Here is a 23,845-nt window from a genome sequence, read left to right on the forward strand (position 1 = left end):
GCACAGGTTTTGTTTACAAAAAGAAAGTGTTACTATGATGAAAAATTAACACCAGCTTGGCCCAGAGAGTCTGTCTTGTACCTTGTTTCCTGCCTGCACACACCCAACTCTACTCTGCAGGTAGCAAAGCTTTGCTCTGTAGCCCCACCCCTGAGATGCTCGAGTCTCTCCTTTGAGGAAGAAAAGACTTACAGAAGTCTTTTCAAATATACCCATTTCTACCTCGAAGAAACTGAAAGCTTGGATGCAAACTCTTTACCTCACCCCCCACAGCCTGCAGAAAAAACAAGATGTAAAGTCTAAACTTACAGATGAACTCTTGGGGTCCCACGTTGCACACGAGCTGCAGAGGCTCCCAGGGCAGCAGGCACAGACCCCTCCTTCCCAGTAACATTCACACTGGGAGGGCTTTAACCAGCCACACACCACCCCCATTGCTCTAGCCAGCTTTTAGGACAAAGCAGTTCCCATCTTCCAAATGCCCCCTCAGATTTCCCTGGAGCCAAAAGGGCCAGAGGACAAAAAGAGCTTGTGCAGAGCAGCACCTTCCCTGAAGGCTCCTCTACTCAGTGCTCATCACACATTCCCCGTTCAAAATGCCATCAATTGTTCCAGGCAGCATTAAAATATGGACTGATCTTCCTTTTAACACTCTATTAGAAATTAATCTGTGAGTAGAGTGGTAGCTAAATGAGCCCAAACCAGCCCAGCCCAGCAATCCATTCTCATCCCGTACATGAGGTACAAGGACACACACATTCCAAGCTACCTCATCTCTCCAGGGTTTTGCTAGGAAAGGGTTTAGAACAGAGCATCTCACAGCACACCTGCTCCGCCAGCTGTTATGAAAAAAACGCTGTTGCAAACTTTTCCTCCACATCCTCCCAACTCTTCCAACTTCAGTAGTCAAATTCCTTGTAAAGTCTGCTCAGCAAGACAGCAAATCAACAGCAAAAGGAAGTTACAGTTAAGAAGTCAGGATTCTCTTGCTTATCTCCATTTTGTTTTAAGGTAACACATAAGAGAGTCTTTGCAGCTTACACACATTTAAAAAGCTGGTACCAGATTATTCACACGATAACATTTTTTGCAATAATAACTTACATAGGTTTACAAGAGAAAAAATACCACACAGAAACAGTGGTTCACTTCTTTTAATCAGAGACTGTTACAAAGTGGTTACACATTACAGATATGTGCAATGATCCACTGCTGAAGCACACAGTTCATAGAAGGTTCCCAGTGGATGCAAATGTTTGCTCCATGTTTTCTTTGAATCTTCTTTGTAAACTGAATGCTATAAAATTAAGCTAGTTATGTTATTATTTGCATGCATTAAAGTGATGCACATACTTACCAGTCTCTCACTTTGTCCAATTAAATTCAACATCAGTATTTTGCCACCACCTGTCTTTTGAAAAAGATCAGTAATCCCAGCCCTTTCATACCACTTACACAAAAGCAGTATCAAGTGACAGAAAAAAACCTTCACAACACATTCATTTCTGTGGCTGTACTGCTACTGAGAGGGGACACAACTCACGTGTCTATGAAGGTACTAAAACCAGCTTGGAATTTGCTCAGTTTGGGTTCACTGCACAGCGTCCAGAAACCCTGAAGGAGCAATTGGGAGTCAGCAAGAAGTCTAAGGAAACAGTGGGAAATGCCAACCTCTTCCATATATACTGTACCAGAAGTGGGGAGGAAGAGTGCTGAGACTGGATATCCCAGAGATGATGTTCCACCAGAGGCCTAACAGGACCTACCCTGGGCAAATGCACTTGGCTTTGGTTAAGACAGTCTGGAACACACTGTACCCATTAGTTATCCCACTGACTGCCAGGCTGGTGTACCAGCAGTGCAGGTGGCACCCAACCACTGTGAAAACCAGGAATTCATGAGGTACCTGAGCAGCCAAGAGCCATCAGTTCCTCACCCCAGCTCAGTCCTTAGCGCTGAACTAGGGTCACCCACAGAGGTCACAAGAAACATGGATACATCTGTTACCAGGAGAACGGCCTCACAGCAAGGGATCCCTACTGCTCACACACACCTGCCACCAAGGTGAAGCAAATACAGATAAAGCTAAGTCATAAATTTCACTATATAGGACTGCCCTTTTTTTTCCTGCTAGGGAGAAGCATCTGTGCAACATTAGTTTTGCAGACAAAGCAGTTTAGTGTGAAGTACTGAGAACTGGTGTAAAGAAGATGCCAGAGATGGGCTGCAAGTGTAACTCCTGTGAGCCTGGGAAGACACAATCCCCTTGAAAGTGTGTGTGGTGGTCTGAATTCTGCAGCACTGTGTAAGATTCCAGAATTCTAAAATAAACAGTACCACTGCAAGTGGCAAGACACTCATAAACCCACTCCAGTCCCTCCAGATGAGCTGCACAACTGAAGTGTCTGTTCAGCTCCCACTTTACTCTGACCCTCCCAGTACCTACTGTCTATGGAATTATCCACCCACGATGTCAGAAGTCCCTCAGAGTGTGATAACATGGCCTTAAAAAGTGAATTAAAGCATAGTTCTACAGCCCATCCAGCTGTGGATCTATGCTTTGTGCTACAGCACAGAAAAGGGTTTTATCTCCTGTGCTGATATGTAGAAATGAGATACCTAAAGTCTAAATAAAAATAGATGGATGCAGCCATTCTGGAGAAAGGTGCATCTTCTATCCCATCACAAAGAACCTCTCCTGTTTTCTTTTAAGGTGTAAAATATTCTATAAAATAAAAATAAAATGCCAGAATATCTGAGAATATGGGATAGGGCAGAAGTAAAATAGAGGCACAGTAGTAACTCTGGAGTAAGATAAAACAGCTGGACAAAACCACATCTGTAGGTAGCCTCTGAAGTGCTGCAATGGACTAACAAAAATGATGATTAAAAAAAGCAGAGAAGAACAAGCTCCTGGCTCACAGGCCTAGCAAAGTAAAAATCTGTTGGTAGGAAATGGTAATTAGTAATAGCTAAAGAAAATCCAAGGATTACATTACTGCTATGGAGTTTACAAACAGAAATGCTTAATCCCCAACACAACAAACACAGGATCCTGTTGGTTTGCTGATAAAAAACAGCCTCATTGATAAAGGTATGTTACTGAAGTGATTTCAACTTTAGATCTTCCCACTTTCCAGTAACATCAAAGGGTATTTGTTAAGGTTCTGTATTAAATTTTCCTTAAAGGTGCTTGCAGGTATTTATTACCTGCCCACAAGCACAGTTAAATCCATTACAGATCTTCAAAAAAAAAAATCTAGATGTTCACTCACTACTGAAATCAGTAGTAGATAACAATCACAGTTCAGAGACCAAAATTCCCCTCATGTATTTAAGTGGTATCATTTGAACAAATTAATTCAAATAGGAACATCAGGTACTTACAGATTAAACTAACCTGTACTGGCAGTGCTGTGGAATTTTTCTTCTCTACCAGTAAGTAGCAAATGCTGAAATTCTGCTGCTAGTTAACAGAAACACAAATTGTATTAAACCAAGGTGTTTAACCCATAATTTAGTTTTTTATTTAAAAAAAAAAAAAAAGAAAAAGCTGCCAAACTTCAATTATTGCAATTTGTTGCTTTAGAAAAGCATATGAAGTAAAGGCGACTATAAAATTATTTTCAATTTGCCCTTACTCTTCTGATATTTTTTCATACATAACCCATAAATTTAACAAGGTCATCCTATTGCCTATCACAAACATAAAGGAAATTACAATACTTACATTGCCAGGTTCCTTCATTTAAGTCTCATAAAGTGGGTTTTCTTATTCTGGACTTTACAAATGAAAGAGCAAAATGTATTTTCTTCCACTTAGATTTACCAGAAAGAAGTTAAAAAAATTCAGTGCAAGTAACTCAGTGAAAAAAAGAAAAAAAGCTCTGCATGATACCCTGAACTCAAAGTTTTATGTATTTTTTTTAAGTTGGGAGACAGTGAAATAGCTTCCCCTGGTTGTATTGCACTAATTTCTGGTAATTCAAAAGTACTGTCACCAAAAACCAGCTACTCATATTGGCTACTAAGGGCAGCAGCAGCTGAAATTCTACACAGTACCCCCACCCCCTTCTGAATAGTGCCTGGGAACATGTAAAAGATATAGACAAAATTCAAGGAAAAAAAATTGAGATATCAGAAGCCTGAATCCCTTCTAAGGCAGTTAGACCTTGTTTAGCTGCCAACAAGAAGATTTTTAAGGAAGCTTTCAAGTTCTCAAAGTTTGTGCTTTTTCACTTTCAGTTAAGATGATATAGGCATTAAAATTCTGTTTTCTTAAAAAAACCTTAAGTTCAAGACTGCATTTATGGAGAAGTTAAATTCCCTGCCACTAAAACAGCCATGTTGCTGACTGTCCCCACTGCAAACGAGCCCCTAAGAATGTCAGAGGTTCCTGAAAGCTTGTTCAGAAAGTGCCAGTGCCTCACTACTCACAGCAGGGACCAGGTATATAAATACCAACCCTCAGTCAGAACTGCCTCCCAGGATGCCCAGAACAAATCCCAAGGATAATCCCCTGGATCCTGCAGTCAGGACAGGACATGGCTGAGGCTCCAGTGCCCAGCTCCCTCAGACACACGGGCACAAGGCTAAAGTAAAGCTGCATTTCCTCCAGCCCAGCCTTCCTGGGAATCTGGGCTCTGCCAACCAAGGCTGCCCAGAGTTGCTGCTCACAGTGTGCAAGGAAACACCACGTGTTCCTCAGGACTTCCAAAATTTGAATGTTATCACATTACACTGTAGAATCACCTGAATTCATCCTGATCCCTTCAACAGCTGCCCCAAAACTTCCCTTACTCTGAACAACCTCCCCAGCCCAGCTACTGCAGACAATGTGGGAGTCACCAGCACTGCATTCCTACACAACCCAGGCACTGTTTCACTGCTCTGACCATTTTGATGGCAAGCACAGATTTTTTTGGAGTCCCTCATGTGTGATGTGTACTTTATTTACCACATCTCCCATTCACTTCTCTTGTTTAAAACAGTGGGTGCAAATTTACCCAATTTAGCAGAGTATCAGTAACTCCTGCCCCTTGAAGTCACGTACTTCTACTTAAGCTTAAAAAACCCCTGAACTCCGAGACCTACCTCTGTTAATATCTATAAAAGTCACTAAAATATTGCCATAATTAGAAAATTCACAGTGAGATGTACAACTTCGTGACACACAAGCTGCTGCAATACTGGAATGCAAGAAGGAATACACTTCATCCCTCAAAATAAAGACTACAAATTATTTTAACTATCCCCCTTAGATCCACACGAGGAGGCAGGGAGGGAAATATCACTAAGGAAATGTCACAAAAAGAGCAAGACATGAACCATTTACACCAGATGAGACTTTTACGAGTCATTTCAAAGAGATGAGAGGCCAGCTGGTCTAACAGCTGAGGAGATACTCCCAGCAAAAAGCACTTTATGCCATCCTGGGGACTACAAGGACAGCAGCACTTGAACATGTCACTTAAGGACAAAACACAAAGCAAAGGAAAGTCATTATTGCTGCCAATTTAAGGACAAACATCAGTCTGTGGTAACATCAGAATAACTCCACTGCCATCTGCCAATGCACCAACTCCCAAAGAGGGAAGAAACAGGATCTGTCCCATCCAGTCCTTCAGTGACTTACAGAAAGGACAGGAATGCCCGGGGGAAGTGAAGGGGGGTGAACTACCCACCAGAAACCACAAGCAGTGTTTGCAGTGGAGCAGGAAAATCCAGTCAGAAAACCTTTAATTCATACAGTAATGCCCCACAGAACTGTCTTAATGTCAAATGCATCATTCAAAAGCAGGTAGTGTGAAATTAAACTTCCTGGAATTGCTTAAAAGCACCTTTAAGGAAAAAAATCCCACAGCAACGTGGTGCTGAAAAAAATGTTATATTTTGCTCACAAAACATGCCAAAACACAAAGAAATGGTTCATTTGCTCTGAAGGATTAGTATACAGAGGTTAAACAATGACACAGTGAAAACAGGAACTGCATTTTAGAGAACTGATTTGACATGTTCATGGGAAAAAAAATAACTTCAACAAAGCCAGATAAAAGCAATCTCCCTGAACTGGGAAACTTTCAGCTCTCACCAGGGTATCAATTTATAAGGCATAACCCCAGTGTGGATCTAAGTGGGTACTTCACTGGACACAAGACAGCACATGTATCTGAATTTTAGCTTTGTGGGCTTGATGACAAGTTGAACATGAGGAGATGGATAAAGTCCACCTAGTGCTGCATCAGTCTTAAATGGAAACTGGGAATACAGCTCAGGATCAGGCATTTGAAATTTGCCTGGTTTTCACTTTGAGTCTCCACAAGATTCAGATACTTAAAGTAAGAAGTACAACCCACACTATTATTTTGGGTTAAACAGTTTCCTTGGACATTGTAGGAAAATAAGAATAAACCAAATGCTCCTGTAAACTAAGAAAGTGAAACAAATCCTAGTTGAAGAGTTGTTCTCATCTTCACTGTTATTGGGAGAGCACCACAATGAGAATTAGAAAAGCAAGGTCATGCTCAGTAACCATTTTGGAACAGTCAGAGGACAATTTTCCAGCCAGACTGGGTGACTTGGAGGGGCCTTCTCCAGGAAAAATGCAAAGGGCAGAGTACAAGCAAAGAAGGGCACAACAGGAATGAGCAATCACTCTTTAAAGTTAAGAATTAGAACTCTATCCTTGAATTCAAATTACTGAAAATCCCATTGGGGACCATTATTTAGCAAAATCTTGGAGAAATGAGACAGAGTGTATGTTCATCAAAAACTACCATAAATTCTGAAAACCTTAAAAAAATTTGTAAACCCAAACTCCTACATTTATTTTCTATTTCATTGCTGATAGGCTGCAAGACCTCCTTGGACAAAATCTGCTCTTCTGAAGCTCAAGTTGTCTTTAAGCAACCTCAAGCATTCAAGGCCAATGTATCTGCACCAGAGTGAGCAGCTTTTCCTTCACAGAGGGTACAGTTTTTTGCTAGTCACTGTGTGAGAGAAGGAACTTCAAATAAACATAACTAAGCAAATTTTGAATATGCAACAGAATTCCACAAAGTTTAAAAAAACCTGCTGTGACTTTCACTATTGTTACAACAGCCAAAGTACCGTCGAGTTTGGTGTATTGGAGAGGTTGAGGAAAAGGTTCTTCCAGAAACTCTAAAAGAAAAATCTGCAGCTTCCATTTCTCACTCTTCTATTCTGTGTTACCAACTTGGATCAAACCTCAGGTTCCTCCCAGGGCTCTACATTAATATTTGCTGAGGTGCAGCTCAGGTATGCAGCAGGATTAACATCTCAACCTACTGCAAAGAAACTCTGTTCTGGAATTTGGGCTACGCAATTTGGTGCCTATAAATGTCACCTGCTGGTTAAAACCTATTTTAAGCACTTCAACAGATACATCTCCCCAGAAGAGGAAACATTAGTACTTGGTATTTACATGCCACTAATTCAGAGACTACACAAAGTCAACACTACCAAACCCCCAAACAAATACAGCACAAATGCAATGCAGGGAAAGGTGGGGAGGGGCAGTGTGGCTGAAGGACCCCCTGAGCAGCCTCCAAGGAAATGCATTCCAAGAGAAAAGGTACCCAAACATCTTAAAACAGCCTCCCTCCCCCTAAGACTCTTAAAACCACAATGATAATAAAAAGATAAATATTAATATAGAGCCCATCTACCAAAAGAGAATAAAAAACCTAAATTAAAATAAATTTAGGGGCCTTCACCAAACTTGCTGCAAGTTTGGGGACATAAATATCCAACAGCCATAAAGCTGTGAAAGCCCCCAGAATGAATAAAATAAATCCCACTTGCCTCAGACTGAACAGGGCAACACTGAGACTCTGCCTCAGCCTGTCCTATGGCAGGGCTATAGGAAGAAGAAAAATTTAAATTTTAGAAAAAACATGACCCAATTAAGTGAAAGACATGCATTCAAAAGTTAACAAAATTCCAGTGATCAAGCAAACAAAAGAAAATTACTGCAATAGCACCTCTTTGGTTAGGACCAAACAGTATTTTTTGAACTTGGTAGCTATTTCTGAATTGGACAGTTTGTTTTGCTTTGTATCTTGATCAATGGAACGTCAGTCAGTTCTCTTGGGGCATTTTTCCCATAACTGATAGTACTTACTGTACTAGTTCATGAAAAGTAAAGATTCCATCAGCCACTGGAAATGTTCACCCTTGTCTTTGTGTTTATGTAGAAACTAGACCAGTACAATTATTAAGACATTTACTATTAAGTGCCATCAGTTCCCATTTTAAATTGCAGCCCCAGCTCATGGACTGGTGTATCAGTCTCAATTTAACTGAAGGTCATAATGCCCTTCTTGCTGGTCCTACAACTAATGTAATCTTGGTATTTTATTTTTTTACATTCTATGCAGAATTCTTTGATTCCTATGAAATAACTGTGGGTTATAGATCCCCTTCAATTTTATCCAAGTTTTAATAAGTTACACAGTTCTGTGTAAGTGCTGTTCAAGAGCTCCCCACATTAAACCAATGGCAGAAACCACAGAAGGCAGATGCAGCTGAATGTGTTTCTAGAAGCTTGTTTATATTCTCCTTTGCATGCACAGAGTGAGGAATTGTTATCCACTGTTATTAGATATTCAGCCCAGCCTCAAATTTATTATCACCATCTAAAATCTCATCTGTAGGAAAAAAGAAAAAATCCAGAACTTTCAGAAGAAATTTTTAGTCCACATAAGCCAGTTAAATGGTCAGTATTTTACTTGTTTGCCAAAGGCAGGAAGCCATTCTAAAGGCAGTATGAAAGAGTCACATCAAGACTTCTGAAAAACTAGCCCAGGCTTTTCAAGGTTCTTTCATGCTAGTCTCATCCCTTTTGCTCTAAAGGTCAGCTGCTCATAACAATATTATGAGACCATGCATAAAATAATTTAGAACCTTTTAAACAAGTCCTAAATGTCATAAATTCTGGCATGTTTTTTGCTAAACATTTTCCCACCTCTGTCTGAGATTTTCTTGTAGTATTTTTTTTTTGTATTCAACATTTGCATTACACTGCAGTTCCAAGACTGCTCAAAATGCCCTTGCAAGTGTTAACTTTATTGTAAGATCTGCTGTGGCCTATTCAGGCAACAACTGAAAACCAAAGCTTCTGCCTATGTAATTACAGTAGCAGAGTCCTGCAGCAGCACAAGAGATGCTTTTCTGTGATCATAAAGGCTTCTGTCATCTCTTTCCAGGGAGAGATGAACTACAGCAGAAGCCTGTTCCCATGGCTGTGTTACACGTGGGATTTTGCTGGCACAGTGCTGTTGGTTACACTTGGTACTGTAAACCAAGCCTTAGTCTTTACACAAGCCACTGTTAACATTCCAAGTAGTTTTTGGAACTCTTTTTGGGTAAATGCACCATAAATCCAACTCTCTGAACATTAAGAAGCAGTATCCAAAGAAATGAAGGCAGGGACCAGCAGACAACACAGGCACCGAAATACCTCCTGTTGACAGAGGAGTCACATGAGAGACAAGAGTAACTAAAGGCAGCCACATCACAGCTCTTGTAGCACAGGAATGACAGGAGCAGGAAAGGGAGTATCCATGTGAAAATCATGGAAAAAATTGTTCACCTGCTTCTATGTGAGTACCAATGAAAAATATGTGGCAATACTTGAGGGATTATCACAACATTACAACTAAGGAAAGCTCAATCTCAAAATGCATCCAAGCTTTAAGTCTATGCAGTACTAGCTACCAAAAGGTACCATTACAAGAACAATGAGACATTCACTGTTTTAAAAGAGGGAAATTCTTAATTAATACAACTTGTTGAGTTAACAGTACATGCAGTAAGGTTTGATCCCAGGAGAAGGAGGGGTCTGAAAACAACATACAGAAAGTTATGGAAAGACACCCGATGAAGAAGGGATTTACTTGACTGGGGCAGGAGGGCAAAGCATCCTTACAGCAGCAATATGATCTCCAGAAAAAGCAAGAAGTTCTACAGTTTCACAAGCAGTAGTTAAGATCACTTTATAAAGTACAAATTTTATGTGTAGTATTACAAAAAGGATAAATATAAGACATTGTAATAATCTCTCCATTGTTGTGTAATTATCCTTATTAGGTAAACAGAAGAAAACCAGAGTACAAAAGCATTGCCTCAGCAAAACAGTTTTATCTGTTAGACTGATGTGTAAAGCAAGATGAAGAGTTAACAAAAGATCTGACATCAAGGCCCACTCAGCACATCTGCAAGCCAAATACTGCACATCTGACAGGTGATCAGCAGATACCAGTGATCAGAGAGGACTGCTTCTCAACAGAGGCTTGGAGTTATGGTCTTACAACTGCTAAACACTTGAGAGAAAGTGCCTGGCAATTCTTAGTGGTTAAAATAAAGCCATTCAGCTGTAATTAGACTGCACTGGATGCTCTTGTGCTTTTAGGAGACACTCTGTGACCCCAGGGCAGAAGCTGAGACCATGCAGTGCTTTAGCTGTACTGTATTTTTGCACCTTTAAGAGACAGTACAAAGCCACAGGAAGTACTTATGTGTAGCTAAAAAACCCCAAGACTTTCAAGAAACAGAGCCATAATGCTCAGTAATATAATTTAAAAGAACTCCATCTACAAAAACATCTGTGGAACACAGTGACACAAAAATGCTGACAGTCTTTCTAACCTACCCTAAAAGAAGGGCTATCCCCATCAATTAAATTGCACAGATAAGGTTTGAGGCTGGAACATGTATTTAAAGTTGACCTGCAAAAGAAAAAATTCACCACTCATTTTGTTTCCTCCTGTGATAAAGAGGCCAGAGAAGCTCTCACTGCCCAAAAAGTCTCTCTCTACATTCTCACCTTCATCAGAAATATAGCACAGCAACACAGTGATGTCAGATACTCAGAGAACTACAATCTTGACAGGAATTTATGACTCTCCTGTTATAAACAGATAAATGACTAATTCATAGGGAAAAGCCTCTCTGATAAAAAGGTCTCTTACTCCAGACACTTTCACTGAATGGCTCAAGAAAGAAACTCAGCCAACATCTCATCACACAACAGATGGTTACAGATAGTTCATGAAATTCTGAACACTTAAAAATACAGTGTATAACACATTACTCTTGCCTGCTCTGCCTCTTTCACACACTAATAAGGTCAAGCTACTATTTCTCTTTTGCAGGTCAACTTCAATACATCAACTGGGAGTCACTCACCCATGTGACATGCACCTGAGCTTCTAGAAAGATGAACCTGAAAGACTCCTGCAATTGCTATGCACTTGCACATTAGAGGGGTCAGCTGAAGAGTGAACTAACAGGACACCCCTGGCACGAGGATGTGTCTTAGAGCACTTTCACATCCTACAGGGAAGTGCCAGGACTAGAAATCAGTTAAAATTTATTGAGGACAAGAAAGCACAAATAAAGAAACATATGCATTAAGAGAAGTTACAACCAGAGTTAGGATGTGCCTCCTGCAGCCTCAGTTTTGAGGAGTCTGTTAATAAGTGTACAGGTCTTTGTCTACTGAGATGTACAGCTAGAGGAGTGACTTTTTAGAACAAGGAATTCAGATTTTATCAAAACAGCACCTATAACTGTGTTCATTACACCAATGGTTACCACAGCATGCATCTGTACAAACCTTTCAGGCAGTTGTCCACAGCTGGTCACGAATAAAAAGGCATATAAATTTTTCTCCTCTTTTATTACAATGAAGTTTATAACAGTACAGAAAAGTCACATGACCTCAGCGGGTCAGTTTACTTAAACCCTGAAACAGGAGGAACTCTAAATACATTAAATATTGTTACAAGTTCAGACTTTAATGTACAAGTAGTTGGGAGTAGTTACAGCCCTCACCAAACTATGTTGGGGACATGAAGTCCAACAGCACCTGAAGTGCTGTGAAGGCATCATTTCACAAAGAGCAACGTAACATCACAGAACTTGCCTTTAAAGGTGGTATGTTCATGTAATTCCAGCGCCTTCACAATTTAACGAACCATATTTACTATACTTCACTTCTAAAAACCTAGATGAAACATGAAAAAGAAGCCATACAGTATAAATTGCAACATCAGGAAAAGTTCCTGTCATTATTCCAAATAATTTTTCCCATGTAAAATAAGAATGTCCAATAGCTCCTTGCATGTGGGAAGGTACTTATACTTTTAAAGTCACAATGAAGCCTTAATTGACGGAAGCTCTGCTATATTAACAGCACAAGATGAGAAAAGGTTTAATCTCCAAACCTATTAGAGCGTGAGTAGGAGCATCAGTAGCGGCCACCTTGCGACATTACGGGGGGTCTCATTCCCATTGGAGGTCGAGGAGGTCCACTTTGGTACGGGGGCACCATCGGAGGTCCCTGACCGTATGGAGGCATGGCCCCAGGAAGATATCCTGGCATGCCCTGGTGATGAGCACCATACTGACCTACAAACAGAACATTTAAGATGCAAAGAAGAATTGTTTTTTATTTTTTTTTTTTATAAATAATGAGAAGTTGCCTTTTGTGAAAAGCTTCACCCCTCCCTGCCAGAATAGGCCACTTCAAAGTTTTAAAAAGGTTTATAGCAAAGACAAAGCTTTTCAGGAAAAGAAAGCTGGGAAACTCGTGATTACCATGGGGTGGCATGGGAGGTCTCATTCCTTGTTGTTGTGGAGGAATTCCTGGCTGTGGTGGCATCATACCTCCAATTGGTCCAACTGGTGGATTACCCAGGGCAGCCTGTCCTGGCCGAGGAAGATTGCGCTGGTACTTGGGCAACTGAGCCCTTCTCTCTTCCTAAAACCAGAACACACAACCACAACAGAGCGTGTTAAAACTCTCCAAAAGCAAAGCAAAGAGAGGTTCAACAAAGCAGATTACAGACACTAAACTATTTTTAACCACCTTACAAATTCAGAGACTACCAGTAACATTACACAGGAGCACTCGGATTTTCCCCTTTCCTGCAGAGTTACTGCATTAATATCAGCCAAGGGAGCGTTTTGCACACAACACAAATTCTGCCCCTCCCCAGCTCAACAAAGCCTTTTTCTCTTAAGCTGAGACAAAAATGCTGAATGCAAATCTAAAGATCTCTGACCTGGAAATAAGGTTCATTTGTTTTATCCATAAATTCCATTTTCTGACTGCTGTAACAGCACCAGAACCACTTCAAACCGTTCAGTCTCTTGTTCTACACTATCTGTATGTATTACACTTCAAGCTTAAGTCACATTGCAGGAAAAGTCCAAATTACATTTTGGGTTGAGTGATTTCCCAACACCAACAAAGTTAAGGCACAGAACTGCAGCAAGAGCACTGCCATATGCCAGTCATCTCAGTTACATTAATTCTGCACAGTTTGCACTCTCACCATTATTAAAATACACATAATACAGAGCGCAGAACAAATTCCATTTAATCAGCCATACCAGCACAAATTGCATTTTTCAGTGAGACAATGAAAACATTTTAACTTACCAGTGATATATCCTCATCTGGATGGATCAACTTACTGGTTGCACTGGTTGTGGTGAGGGTAGCAGGCTTACTTGTTATAGATGTGGCTGGTTTAGCTGCAGTACTGTTGGTGGTGCTAGTGGTTGAGGCTGTGGACTGTGTGTAAGCAGGGAATGTAGGTTTTGGGGGCTCTGTTGTCGTTGCAGGTGTAGAATTCAAAGGTTTGAAATCAGTACCAACTGGCCCTGGCACAGCTGCTGCAGCCTGTGGAACACAGGGACAGGTCAAGACTTGTATCTCAAAGCATAAACAAACTTAAATAATGATGTCTCTTAGAGCTCTGAAACCTTCCAGTGAGATATGTAATTATAACAAGCTTGACAAAAGTAAAGTTCAGCCTTACTGCATACTAGAGCAACTGAAAACAAACCAAAATAAACCCAGGATATACACATAGACACACACACACTGGAAAGTCTAAAATTTGCAGGTCAAAAGCCACAACTAGACAAAAGGAACAAACAAAAAAACCCAAAACCCCACTATCAAAACCTTTATCTGAAATACTGAATTTGGTAGATGTCTGAATCTTTCCTGAACCATTGTTTTGTAAAGAGCTCTAAGTATAAATTCATTGTTCTCTCACTAATTAACAATACTTTAGCAACCATTAGTTCAGAGTACAGCTCAAACTGTTAGTTTTCATTAAAATTTAGTAGTTAAGTAATACTTTAATCCAATATTTAAGAAAGCTCTATTGTGTCAGGGCTTTGAAGTGTTCTCTGCATAAAAACACTGAAGCATTGTCACAAAGTACTATGTCTACCTACAGAACTTTAATCTCATTTGAGAATGAAGAATCAGTGGAAGCAGATATGAGGTTCACTACAGATTCCAGCAATTCACCTTTCCTACTTTTTTCTTTAAAAAACCCTGCAATGTCTGCTTTACAAAGCTGTCTCAGAAGACACAGCAATCTCCAAAGCAAGCCTTAGTTATGAGAGAATGCTTTTGTTTCTAGTCACTGTGTATTTACAATTATCTGAACTTCCCAATCAAAACAAACAAAAAAAAATCTAACATTTTGCACATAATGCAAATGAAAAATTCCCTACACATTGTGATGTACCATATTAAACAACATGAACTAAAAAGCCTTAACCATGCATCAAGCTAACCACTGCCCACTAAAATGCATTTAACTGCTTTCATGCTTTTTTAACCCTTTAGAACCAGGATGTAACATGTCATTCTTTCACACTAAGAAAAAAATCGGGCACTTTGACAAGCTTATTTCTAGTAAGACACAACTCCCAATCAAGGACTCTGCGGTTTTACCAGCTAAACATAATCAGGAAGGTAACAGAAGTGATCTGAAGATGTTTAGTCAATTTTAGATTTCACAGAACGGTCCAAAGGGTTAAGTTGCAAAGCAATTTGTTTTGAACTGTGACTTCCTGCGTACTTGTGCTGTGCTAGGAAACAGAGCGTTAGAAGACGCTGACAGACTTTCTGAATTGGAGGAAGCTGCACTTGAGCTTGTGACAGGTGTCCCCATCTGTAGCATAAAAGAAAGGAAACAGTGAAAAGTCTCCAAACAAATGGGTGGAAAGTATCCACATGAAAGGATTTCTTATGCTAAACCCTTTCTTATTAAAGGACTGGGTTTTTGTAAACAAGTATCTTCCCTGCAGAAGTCCAAAATGCAAATAATACACTGTGAAGGTTTCTGCAACATACTTGCAAGCAAGTAAAGACTTCAGGACTTACACACAAGTGCATTCAAAGGGAAGAGGTCACAAGCCACGATCAATCCCCACTTCCCTCCCCGACACATTCGAATGGATTTTTTACTACCCTCACTTACTCCTAAACTTTCTGAAGTAAAGAACCTCCTAACTCAGGTAATGTTTAAGCAGTTTAACAAGATGACAGAATAAATGAGTCTATCAATTGGCAGAGAGCCCATTATGAGAATAGCTGAGAACGAGTCATGCCAAGACTCGTAATTTGTAAATTTTAGGTAGAGTTCTATGCAGTCAGACTCCTGTGGCTGACTAACACATCCCTTCACCCACCCAAAGCACCTTTACAAACAACAAATTAAAGGCATTAAACAAAGAAGTGTTTTGCCTACTCCTCTCCTGCCCACATGCTTACAGAACTGTTTGGTTTCACAGCTGTTGCAAGACAAAGAATCTCTTACAATTCACTCAAGCACTACACTGAATTAAACTTCAAAATCAACCCAAGCAAGAAATCACTCATTTCTGGGGCCTCCTCAGTAATAAACAGCCACTGCTGACACTGTGGCAATTTGATGGATATAACAGCAGCTATTCCAGGCTCTGGGATACCTTACCTGCCCTGCACTTGGGAAGAGTGGTTTAGTGACTGGAGGCTGTGGGGTGGGTGCTGTTGCAGCAGGAGCTGGAGGCCGGTTAAGGATGCCCGGAGCTGTGACAGGCTGTGCCTGTGTCATTGGGGGCATGCCAGGCCGCGGCCCCACGGGGGGAGGCATACCTGCAACCACAAAGCATTGCCCACGGATCAGGCTCCAGGGGAAAAGAGTGTTCCTTTAGAGAATTCTGCCCGCTGAGTTCCTCAGAACCATCTCCCACAAGGAAGATGTATTTCTAAGGCAACAGTAAAACAAAACATGACACAGGGTAACATCAGCAATCACCAAGCAGTAACACAGGCAGTAACCTCCAACCCTTCAGAGCAGTACTGAAATAAGTCACTTTTTTACTAAAGCTTCCATAATGAAGCTTATGCTCTCATTAAACCAATGCAATTAATGCAGTAAATGTTTCCACCACACTGTGCCCACCCTGCCACGAGTGTGGATGAGACTGGTACAAAATCAAAGAGCCTCAGCCCTTATGAACAGCACCAGGACTGTGCCAAACACCGTCAGTGCTGCTGGGGGGCTTCAGCACAGTGACTTTTTGTAGTTTGTCATCCCAAAACCTGCACTTGGCGTGCATGGGGCTCTAGGAGAGGGTCAGGTGGGAAGTTAACAGCTCCCAGGGGTTCCATCAAGCAAACCAGCAAATCTCAGCTCATTACCACACAGCTGCTGCTCAGGTGGAACACCCTGAGAACTTAAGGCTGCTCAAGAGCTGCACAAGCTCAAGAGACATCTCTTCCAGCTATGGTAAGAGATCAAAATTGCAGTTAAGTTTCTTCAAACAGAAGGCTCATTAGTTGGGTAAATCACCAGCATTATTCCTCACATTCCACATTTTCAATCATTACTATTTTCCAGCTGTAGCCACAGACATTAAAAAAAAGGGATGAGCCAGAGGATATGCAATAAGGAAACTATATTCTATTTTTCACTTTAACAACAGAGTAAAACTCAAATAATTATTTATAATAAAAAGCCATAAATCAACCACCTCTGCACAAGAGTGGCTTCTGTGGTAATCAAACCACATCAAGGTGGTGGCACTTATATAAATCCTATATCTTAGTGAAAATAAATAAATATAACTCTCACCATAGTACGAGTTCGACAACCCTGACCTACCTGGTGGCATACCAGGCATAAGAGGTGGGATTCCTGGCCCAGGAGGCATCATTCCACCCATTGGCATCATCCTATTGAACAGAAAATGAACACAGGTATGAACACTCGTGATAAACTGTTAAGACAATTGGCACATACCTGTATTAGACAAAAAATCATGATAAATGGCAATTCAAAACCAGCTGACTCCACAAGAAAAAAAAACCACAAGAAACCCAACACCCAAAACCCCAAGAAAATCTGAACTTTAATTTCTTAAGATTTCACTTCCACTGTTATGAAATTTCCAGAACTGGTGTCCCTCTTGAAATCTATTTCAGGCTACCAGTTGCAGCAAAGTGTTCCAAGAACATGATCTAAGAACACTCAGGAAGTGTGAATGTAGGAAAACAGCCAGTTCAAGTCACCCTTCAATCACTGTCTGACACAAGTGAATGGCAGAGAACCCAAATGTGTACAACTATCCACAAAATATTGATAAAAGCAGAGGGTAAGAAAGCTGCTGCAGTTTCAATTACAGTAAATAATCCACATACTAATGATAAAGTGGATTTTTTTTTTAATATGAGAAGTTCTCAGTATAATATACTTTTCTCCATATTAAAAAAAGTTTTTCCCTAGATGAATGTGTGTGATTGCTTTACAGGGAACAAACCAAGTGTAGCTTTAATTTGCTTAATTTTTTGCAGATGCTCGAAGACAGATAAGGGAAACAAAATAAGGGAACACTCAGTACTTTAGTGAGCAAGATAAACAGATGTGCAGCAACACCCCAAAACCCCACTAAGAAGCAGACTGATTGTATGACAGAGTCAAGACACCTTCACCACTGGTGTTTCAGGATCAAAACAAATCACCATGAGGAGGTGAGCACTCATTCTGCAAAGCCTGAGTTCTATTCCCAACTCCTCTGCCACTGCTGAAGGGAACACCCAGTGCAGGAGTGGCTGCAAACAGCACCATTACCCCTTTTTGGGGTGATGGTCAGAGGAAGCAAAGTCAGTCCTGACACACACATTAGACACACAAAAGTGCTGGATGCTCCTGCCTGCTGCCCCCAGAAAGGGAACTTCCTGAGGAACTGCAGAGACAGTGCTAGAAATATTGTCAAACTAAACACAGTTGCTTTCTGTGTCCTAATTCCTCTTTCCTCATTTTTAGACACAAGACAATCATGTTAAGTAAGTAAAACTTTAGATTAAAAAGGGTAAAAAGACAGTGCAACCTCTGCTCCCAAATGGAAATGCAGTGAGGGTTTGGCAAATCCAGTTGTGTTTTTACTGGGTGATGTAACAGTCACCTGACGTTAACAAGGAGTTTAGTCAGGACTAAGCACCAGAAAACCTGATTAAATTCTGTTTAGTTTCCACTCAGAAAAGCTAAAGTCTTGATGAGCATCCACACCACATTCGACTATGACATGATTTTTAAACTCAAAGATTGTTAAATCAATATTTATGTCCCAAAAGACAACCACCTTCCACCTCAGGGAACTTTAAAACTGAGTTCCTGCAGTATGTTCTGCACTGTAAAGGACTGAGCACATGGAGCTCTACTCTGGTTCAAGAGACCCCAAGGGTCTATTTTGTTAATATTATGTAGAGCACATATCATGTAAAGTTTTGTAATATTTAGATAAAGCATAAAAACTTCATATGTTATACAACAACAAAATCTAATTAGACATTTTCCCCAAATTCTCAGGCAATATTCAGAGGTTTTCAGTAAGACAATTTCAAGCTTATCAAAAACATGACATAAAATGGCATAATGAATGTACCTAGAATTACATTAATGAGATGCTTACATGTTTCCACCACAAAATGACTGCATGTATTTTCTCTGTTGATGTAATCTGTGAAAATTTATGACAAAATCAAAAATCTAACTGTGAATTTTCAAAACACATTGTGATAGGGTACGGTGTCAACCCCAAACAAGCATAAAAAACCAACACCTTTTGCCCAAAATACAAGAAAAATATAAACCATCCAGTATCTTTTTCCTGTTAGGTTGATGACTGATAAGCAGATGCACAACATATGTGCAGTGCACAAGGGAACAGTGGCTCACAGAAGGCTCTAAACCAACACAGCAAAACTTTAAATTAATATACTACTATTTAATGAAATTAAAAGAAAGGCAACATACTTTACACATAAACTCACAGCTTGGCCATATTTTACATGTTGGTTTACAGCCATCCACTTCTCTAGTTAGTCTTAATATTTAGGCCACAGAGTTTACAATTTCCTAAACACATTTTTTTAATTAGCTTTACTTCTTCTGTGACAGTTTGAAATGCACAGTATTTATATGTAATATCAAGTCTTCCTTGCTACTCACCCAGGTGGCATTCCAGGCATAACTGGAGGCATTCCAGGCATCATAGGTGGAACACCTGCCATTAATGGTGGAATACCTGAAAAGAAAAATACATTTTCAGCAACTCTGACAACACATAGTTGCTAACAAATGGCATCTAATAAATGTGGACTGGATAACTGCTTTACAGGAAGCTCTAAAAGGTTGCTTTTGAAATAATGTTGCTTACAAACAACACAATATAAAACACCTGCAAATGTGACTTGGATTTGTTGCTCTCAGTCCTGCAAGAGTAAATTTTCTTAGTGGTCTCCAAAGAACACACCTTATTGCAAGGAGAAGAGACCATTTTTCACTCACTGAGCAAAATTCTTTCCTCACCATATTTGTGGCCTGTGTATAAACTGCCTGTTCTGTGTGAGCAGTCTCTACATACACAACAGCCTTTCTGCCCTGTTTCCAAAACCCCACAAACAAACATCTCTGGCAGACACCTCTTTGAAGCACTAAGCTGTCTTACTGCCACATGCCTTCAATCTACATACCAGCTGTAGGTACCTTAATCTACTCCATGAAGGAAGACATGCAGGGGAAGGACAAAGAATGGGGGAAGAAAATGAAGAAACTGCTTATCTGCACCCCACAGAACTATTTCGTGACCTCCCAGACCCAGTGTTAAAAGGGCAGATTATTACTCAGCAATTTGTGTAATTTCTACCCAGCTTTTCACACCCTCTCACCTGGAGGCATCCCTGGAGCACCTGGCACAGGAGGCAAACCCGGCTGTGCCATTGGGGGAATGTACCCCTGCTGTGGCTGAACTTGCTGGGGTTGAAATGAAGTTGAAGCCGCAGATTCGTCATCTTCATACTCATCAGAATCATCCTGTTGTTTCTTTTTCTGGCTCTCTGCAGACAGGACAGTGGATGGTCAGACAGAATGCAAATTACATTCTATGAAATTAACTTTAGCTGGGGTGTTCTGGTTGGAACAAAACCAGTAAAATTCCAATCTGGAGCTGCCGTTAGAGAATGTGTTAAAGCCGACCCTCACTGTGTCCACGGCTGAGTAAGGACCAGACCAGGGAAATAACACCTTACCCTGAGTTTTTTGTTCAAGTAACCTCCTCCGTTCCTCCATATCTTTCTCTGGAATGCCCTCCATCCCATAGATTTCCAGTTCAATGTCTGTTCTTCCAGGAATAGCATTTGGAACAGCATCTATTGTTTCCTTATGTACCTAAAGAAAAAGAAAACCAAACAAATGCTGCTGACCACAATTCAGGTTCAATTCTCTGTGTTCTTCAGCCAGTTTCAAGATAAAAAAAAGGAACATTCTTAATGGGAATAATCTCTCTGGCCAAGCGTATCCTCGATTGTGCTTCCTAATCTCTGGTAACTACTATTAGCTCTAAAACCACTTTACAGACTCGTCTTAGAACAAGGCAACACAATTCCTTCACTCCTCCTCCAGAACTGAGGGCAGAGAGCTCTGCTGCACAGTGTCCATCTGACTGCTGACACAGCAGGACTCCTGTGCTGGAAACAGGCCATTGCTGCCTTTTTTGCATCAGCCTTTAAGATCCTGGAAGCCCCAAACGCCACCTTTTTAAGGTCAGTATTCATTCAAATTTTAGATACTCTTAGAAAAAGCCCATGTAAATCTAAAACTCCTTACCTGCATGCAATGTATAGCTAAACCAGGTCCTGTATACAGTTTCTTGTGACATATATGGCATTTAAAGTGCTTTGCTTTCTGATGCTGTATAAGGATTTTTTCATCATCAAAATCCCTATTACAATACCTACAGAAGACTGTTAAGGAAACATTTAACCCTGAAAGTGACCTCCTAGACAAAATTAAGGTAATTAGCATCAGGGTGACTTCTCCTAAAGCAAAACACACAGGAAGCATCTCTGAGCATTCAAAGAGTAACAAATATTTCATGTATGTCTGAAATCACCACCCTCACGTGATCCAGCATTTCCCTCATCACACAGGTATAAAACTGGGAAGGTGTGTGCAAAAAGAATAATTTGATTCCACGTCCTTTGTCACATGGTTTTCAAGTCCTACTTCTTTTTAAGTGGACTCACTCTTTCTCCTCAAGGGTGTGGATTAAAATAAAGTTGCAAAAGCATTAAAGGAGAAACAGACTGGAAATCAGAAAAACAGAAGCCATACTAAAGACTCAAAGTGTCTCTTTAGTAAAAAGTACGGGTAACTAACAAACATAAAAGAGAACAAAGGTCTTAGTTAAAAATTCCTTTCCTACCCAGCTATCAATTCTTTTGACACTGCATAATTTGCTGCAGTCATTAAAGAATTCTCTGCTTTTAAACAAAAGTATTTTAAACAAGGAACTTTCTGGATATCTGCGTAACCGAAGAGGCAAAATTGCATTTCCTTCCTGCAGGTCAGCACTGGGATTTCAGCAAACACTCCACACACATCTTCCTCGGCAAGACAAATACACGTTTGCAATTCGTTATTAACACAATGTTAACATTGTTATCACAAAGTGTCTCTTGCTTCCGCCAAAACGTGAAATACGTTAACATGTAAAACAGAAGCCTTCCAACATAAAATGGCAAAGTATCTCAGAGGAGCTTATAAATTCCTTTATTAAACATATTAAACATGGGCAGAAACATTTGAGAGAGAGAAAAGGTAAATTTGTAACCACTCCTCAACAGACAGCAGATTCTGAAGGAGGGACCGAAGAAAAATCCACCGGTATTTCAGGACACTGAGAAATTCCACCTGATGGTGATGCAGCAGTTACAAATTTGAAAGTCTTCTCGGTCACCAAAAAAAAAAAAAAAAAAAGGTAAAAAAATAAAGACGTTTTCAAAAACTCTCTTTTAATCACATTCCCCTCCTTGAATAGCTGTGTATATTAGGAGCAGGATTTTCTCGCTTGTAACATCCTTTCCCCGGGGGCTAAAGACCGTTTTCTTTTTTTCCCCACGACGCCGGGAACCCTGTCGGGCCCGGCCCGGCTTCAGGGAGCGAGTGTGAGGCCGCGGCCTCGGCAGGAGCGGCCCTGAGAAGAAAAAGGGCACGGACCGAGGCCCATCCCGAGCAGCACTGGGATGGAACAGCGCCGAGCACGGAGACAAACCGTAACAGGGGTGGGGAGAGGGGGGAGCCCTGTCCCGGGGCAGGCCGAGGCCGAACGGCGACCGCGCCAGGCCGCTCCCCTCCCCCACCCAGCTCCCCGCACCCGCCGCGTCCCACACACAAGGATACCAGCACCAAGGCTTCAGCTGCTTCTTCTTCTTACGTCCCATGGCTGTGGTGGCGACCCCGAGCTACAGAGCAAGAGAGCCGAGCGCTCCCTCAGAACCGCAGCGCCCGCGCGACCGCCCCGGACCGAGCGAGGAGGTACAAAATGGCGGCCGCGCTCCCTCAGGCGCCACCGCCTCCGCGCTCCCAGCGTGCACCGCGCCGGGAGGGAAGGGAGGGGAAGTGCCCACGTGACGCGCGCGCGGCCCCGTCGGGCTGTCCCGTGTCCCCTCACGGCGCAGCCGCCATTTTGTCCGGTGGGGGCTGTGGGTGCGGGGGCTGAGGCACTGACATGTGTCATAGAGTTATAGAGTCACGGGATGGTTTGGGTTGGGAGGGTCCTTAAGGAGCATCTCGTTTCACCCCCTTGCCGTGAGCAGGGACACATTCTATTAGACCAGGTTGCTCAGAGCTCCATCCAGCTCATCACCCTCACAGCAAAGAACTTCCTCCTAAGATCTAATCTAAACTTTTTCTCATCTTCATATTTAGTGGTGCAGAGAAACTGTGTTTTCCCTACAAAATCTGACAGGGCAAGAAGCCGGTGTTGCTTAGGCTGTGCTGTGCAGTCTTGTGCCAGCTGTGTCCGTGTTACGGGCTGCTGACAGTGAGGCCATGGGGTGTGGGGGAGCCTGGCCCCCTGAGAACACAATAAAACCAACTGAAACGTGTTGACTTGTCACCCTCCTCAGCTTCCTGTGCCTGCTCAGGCTGGTCCCTCTGTTACACTGGCAACCCATTGCGGGGGGTGACTGTGTTATCCCCACAGCTCTCCAGCTCGGGGCCGGTCCACCGGCTGCTTAGAACATAATCACGGAATCACTGAGCTTGGAAAACACTTGCAAGATCATCAAGTCCAACCATCAGCCTCGTCCAAGGCTTTGCAGTGGCCCTGCTGCAGTTGGGGGTCAGAGCTGCTCCCCACGAGGCTTATCTGCAACACAAGGGAGGCTGTGGAGTCTCTGCCTCAGAAGACATTCCAAACCCACCTGGACGGTTCCTGTGTCACCTGCTCCAGGTGACCCTGCCTGGGCAGGGGGTTGGACTGGATGATCTCCAGAGGTCCCGTCCTACCTGAATGATTCTGTGATTCTGTAACTGCCGGGAGCTAAAAAATGTGCTGCTTTAACACAGAAAGAGATATTTCAGAGACAGAGCTTTTTAAAACAGACAGCACGGCTAATCCTGTCAAATGCCCCATAGCAAGGTGTTGGAACGAGATCATCTTTAAGGTCTCTTTCAACCTAAAC

The 23,845-nt window shown here is 41.6% G+C and overlaps 1 protein-coding gene across 6 annotated transcripts; it reads right to left on the minus strand.

Annotated features, from left to right (window-relative positions):
* Window positions 1–1,136: 1,136 nt before the first annotated feature.
* Window positions 1,137–22,744, minus strand: ZNF207 (zinc finger protein 207). 6 transcript variants are annotated; one of them, XR_003529513.1, is made up of 13 exons: window positions 22,560–22,744; window positions 20,985–21,111; window positions 20,408–20,546; window positions 20,048–20,215; window positions 19,329–19,404; window positions 16,953–17,053; window positions 15,810–15,970; window positions 14,913–15,005; window positions 13,469–13,711; window positions 12,622–12,784; window positions 12,249–12,432; window positions 11,948–12,028; window positions 1,137–7,879 (listed from the first exon to the last, which is right to left on the minus strand). XR_003529513.1 is itself a non-coding variant. In XM_027654259.1 (12 exons), exons 1-11 carry the CDS (start codon window positions 22,598–22,600, stop codon window positions 12,272–12,274), a joined length of 1,473 nt encoding a protein of 490 aa, XP_027510060.1. In that variant the 5' UTR covers window positions 22,601–22,744; the 3' UTR covers window positions 11,376–12,028; window positions 12,249–12,271. The 6 variants fall into 6 exon arrangements, 5 of the variants coding, with proteins under 5 accessions (XP_027510060.1, XP_027510061.1, XP_027510058.1 ...); XM_027654259.1 differs by lacking the exon at window positions 1,137–7,879 and having other exon boundaries at window positions 11,376–12,028; XM_027654260.1 differs by lacking the exon at window positions 1,137–7,879 and having other exon boundaries at window positions 11,376–12,432; window positions 16,983–17,053.
* Window positions 22,745–23,845: the final 1,101 nt, after the last annotated feature.

Source organism: Corapipo altera, unplaced genomic scaffold, assembly GCF_003945725.1.
Source record: "Corapipo altera isolate COAL_440 unplaced genomic scaffold, ASM394572v1 343, whole genome shotgun sequence".
NCBI lineage: Eukaryota > Metazoa > Chordata > Aves > Passeriformes > Pipridae > Corapipo > Corapipo altera.

What these genes read in the sequence shown, in the direction of transcription:
- ZNF207 (XM_027654259.1), bottom strand. Translation starts at nt 22,600, where the DNA reads ATGGGACGTAAGAAGAAGAAGCAGCTGAAGCCTTGGTGCTG. An exon ending in GTTGTCGAACTCGTACTATG is followed by an intron (nt 15,971 to 16,952) that starts GTGAGAGTTATA and finishes TTGTGGTTGCAG; the next exon opens with GTATGCCTCCCCCCGTGGGG. An exon ending in TCTTCCCAAGTGCAGGGCAG is followed by an intron (nt 15,006 to 15,809) that starts GTAAGGTATCCC and finishes TTTATGCTACAG; the next exon opens with ATGGGGACACCTGTCACAAG.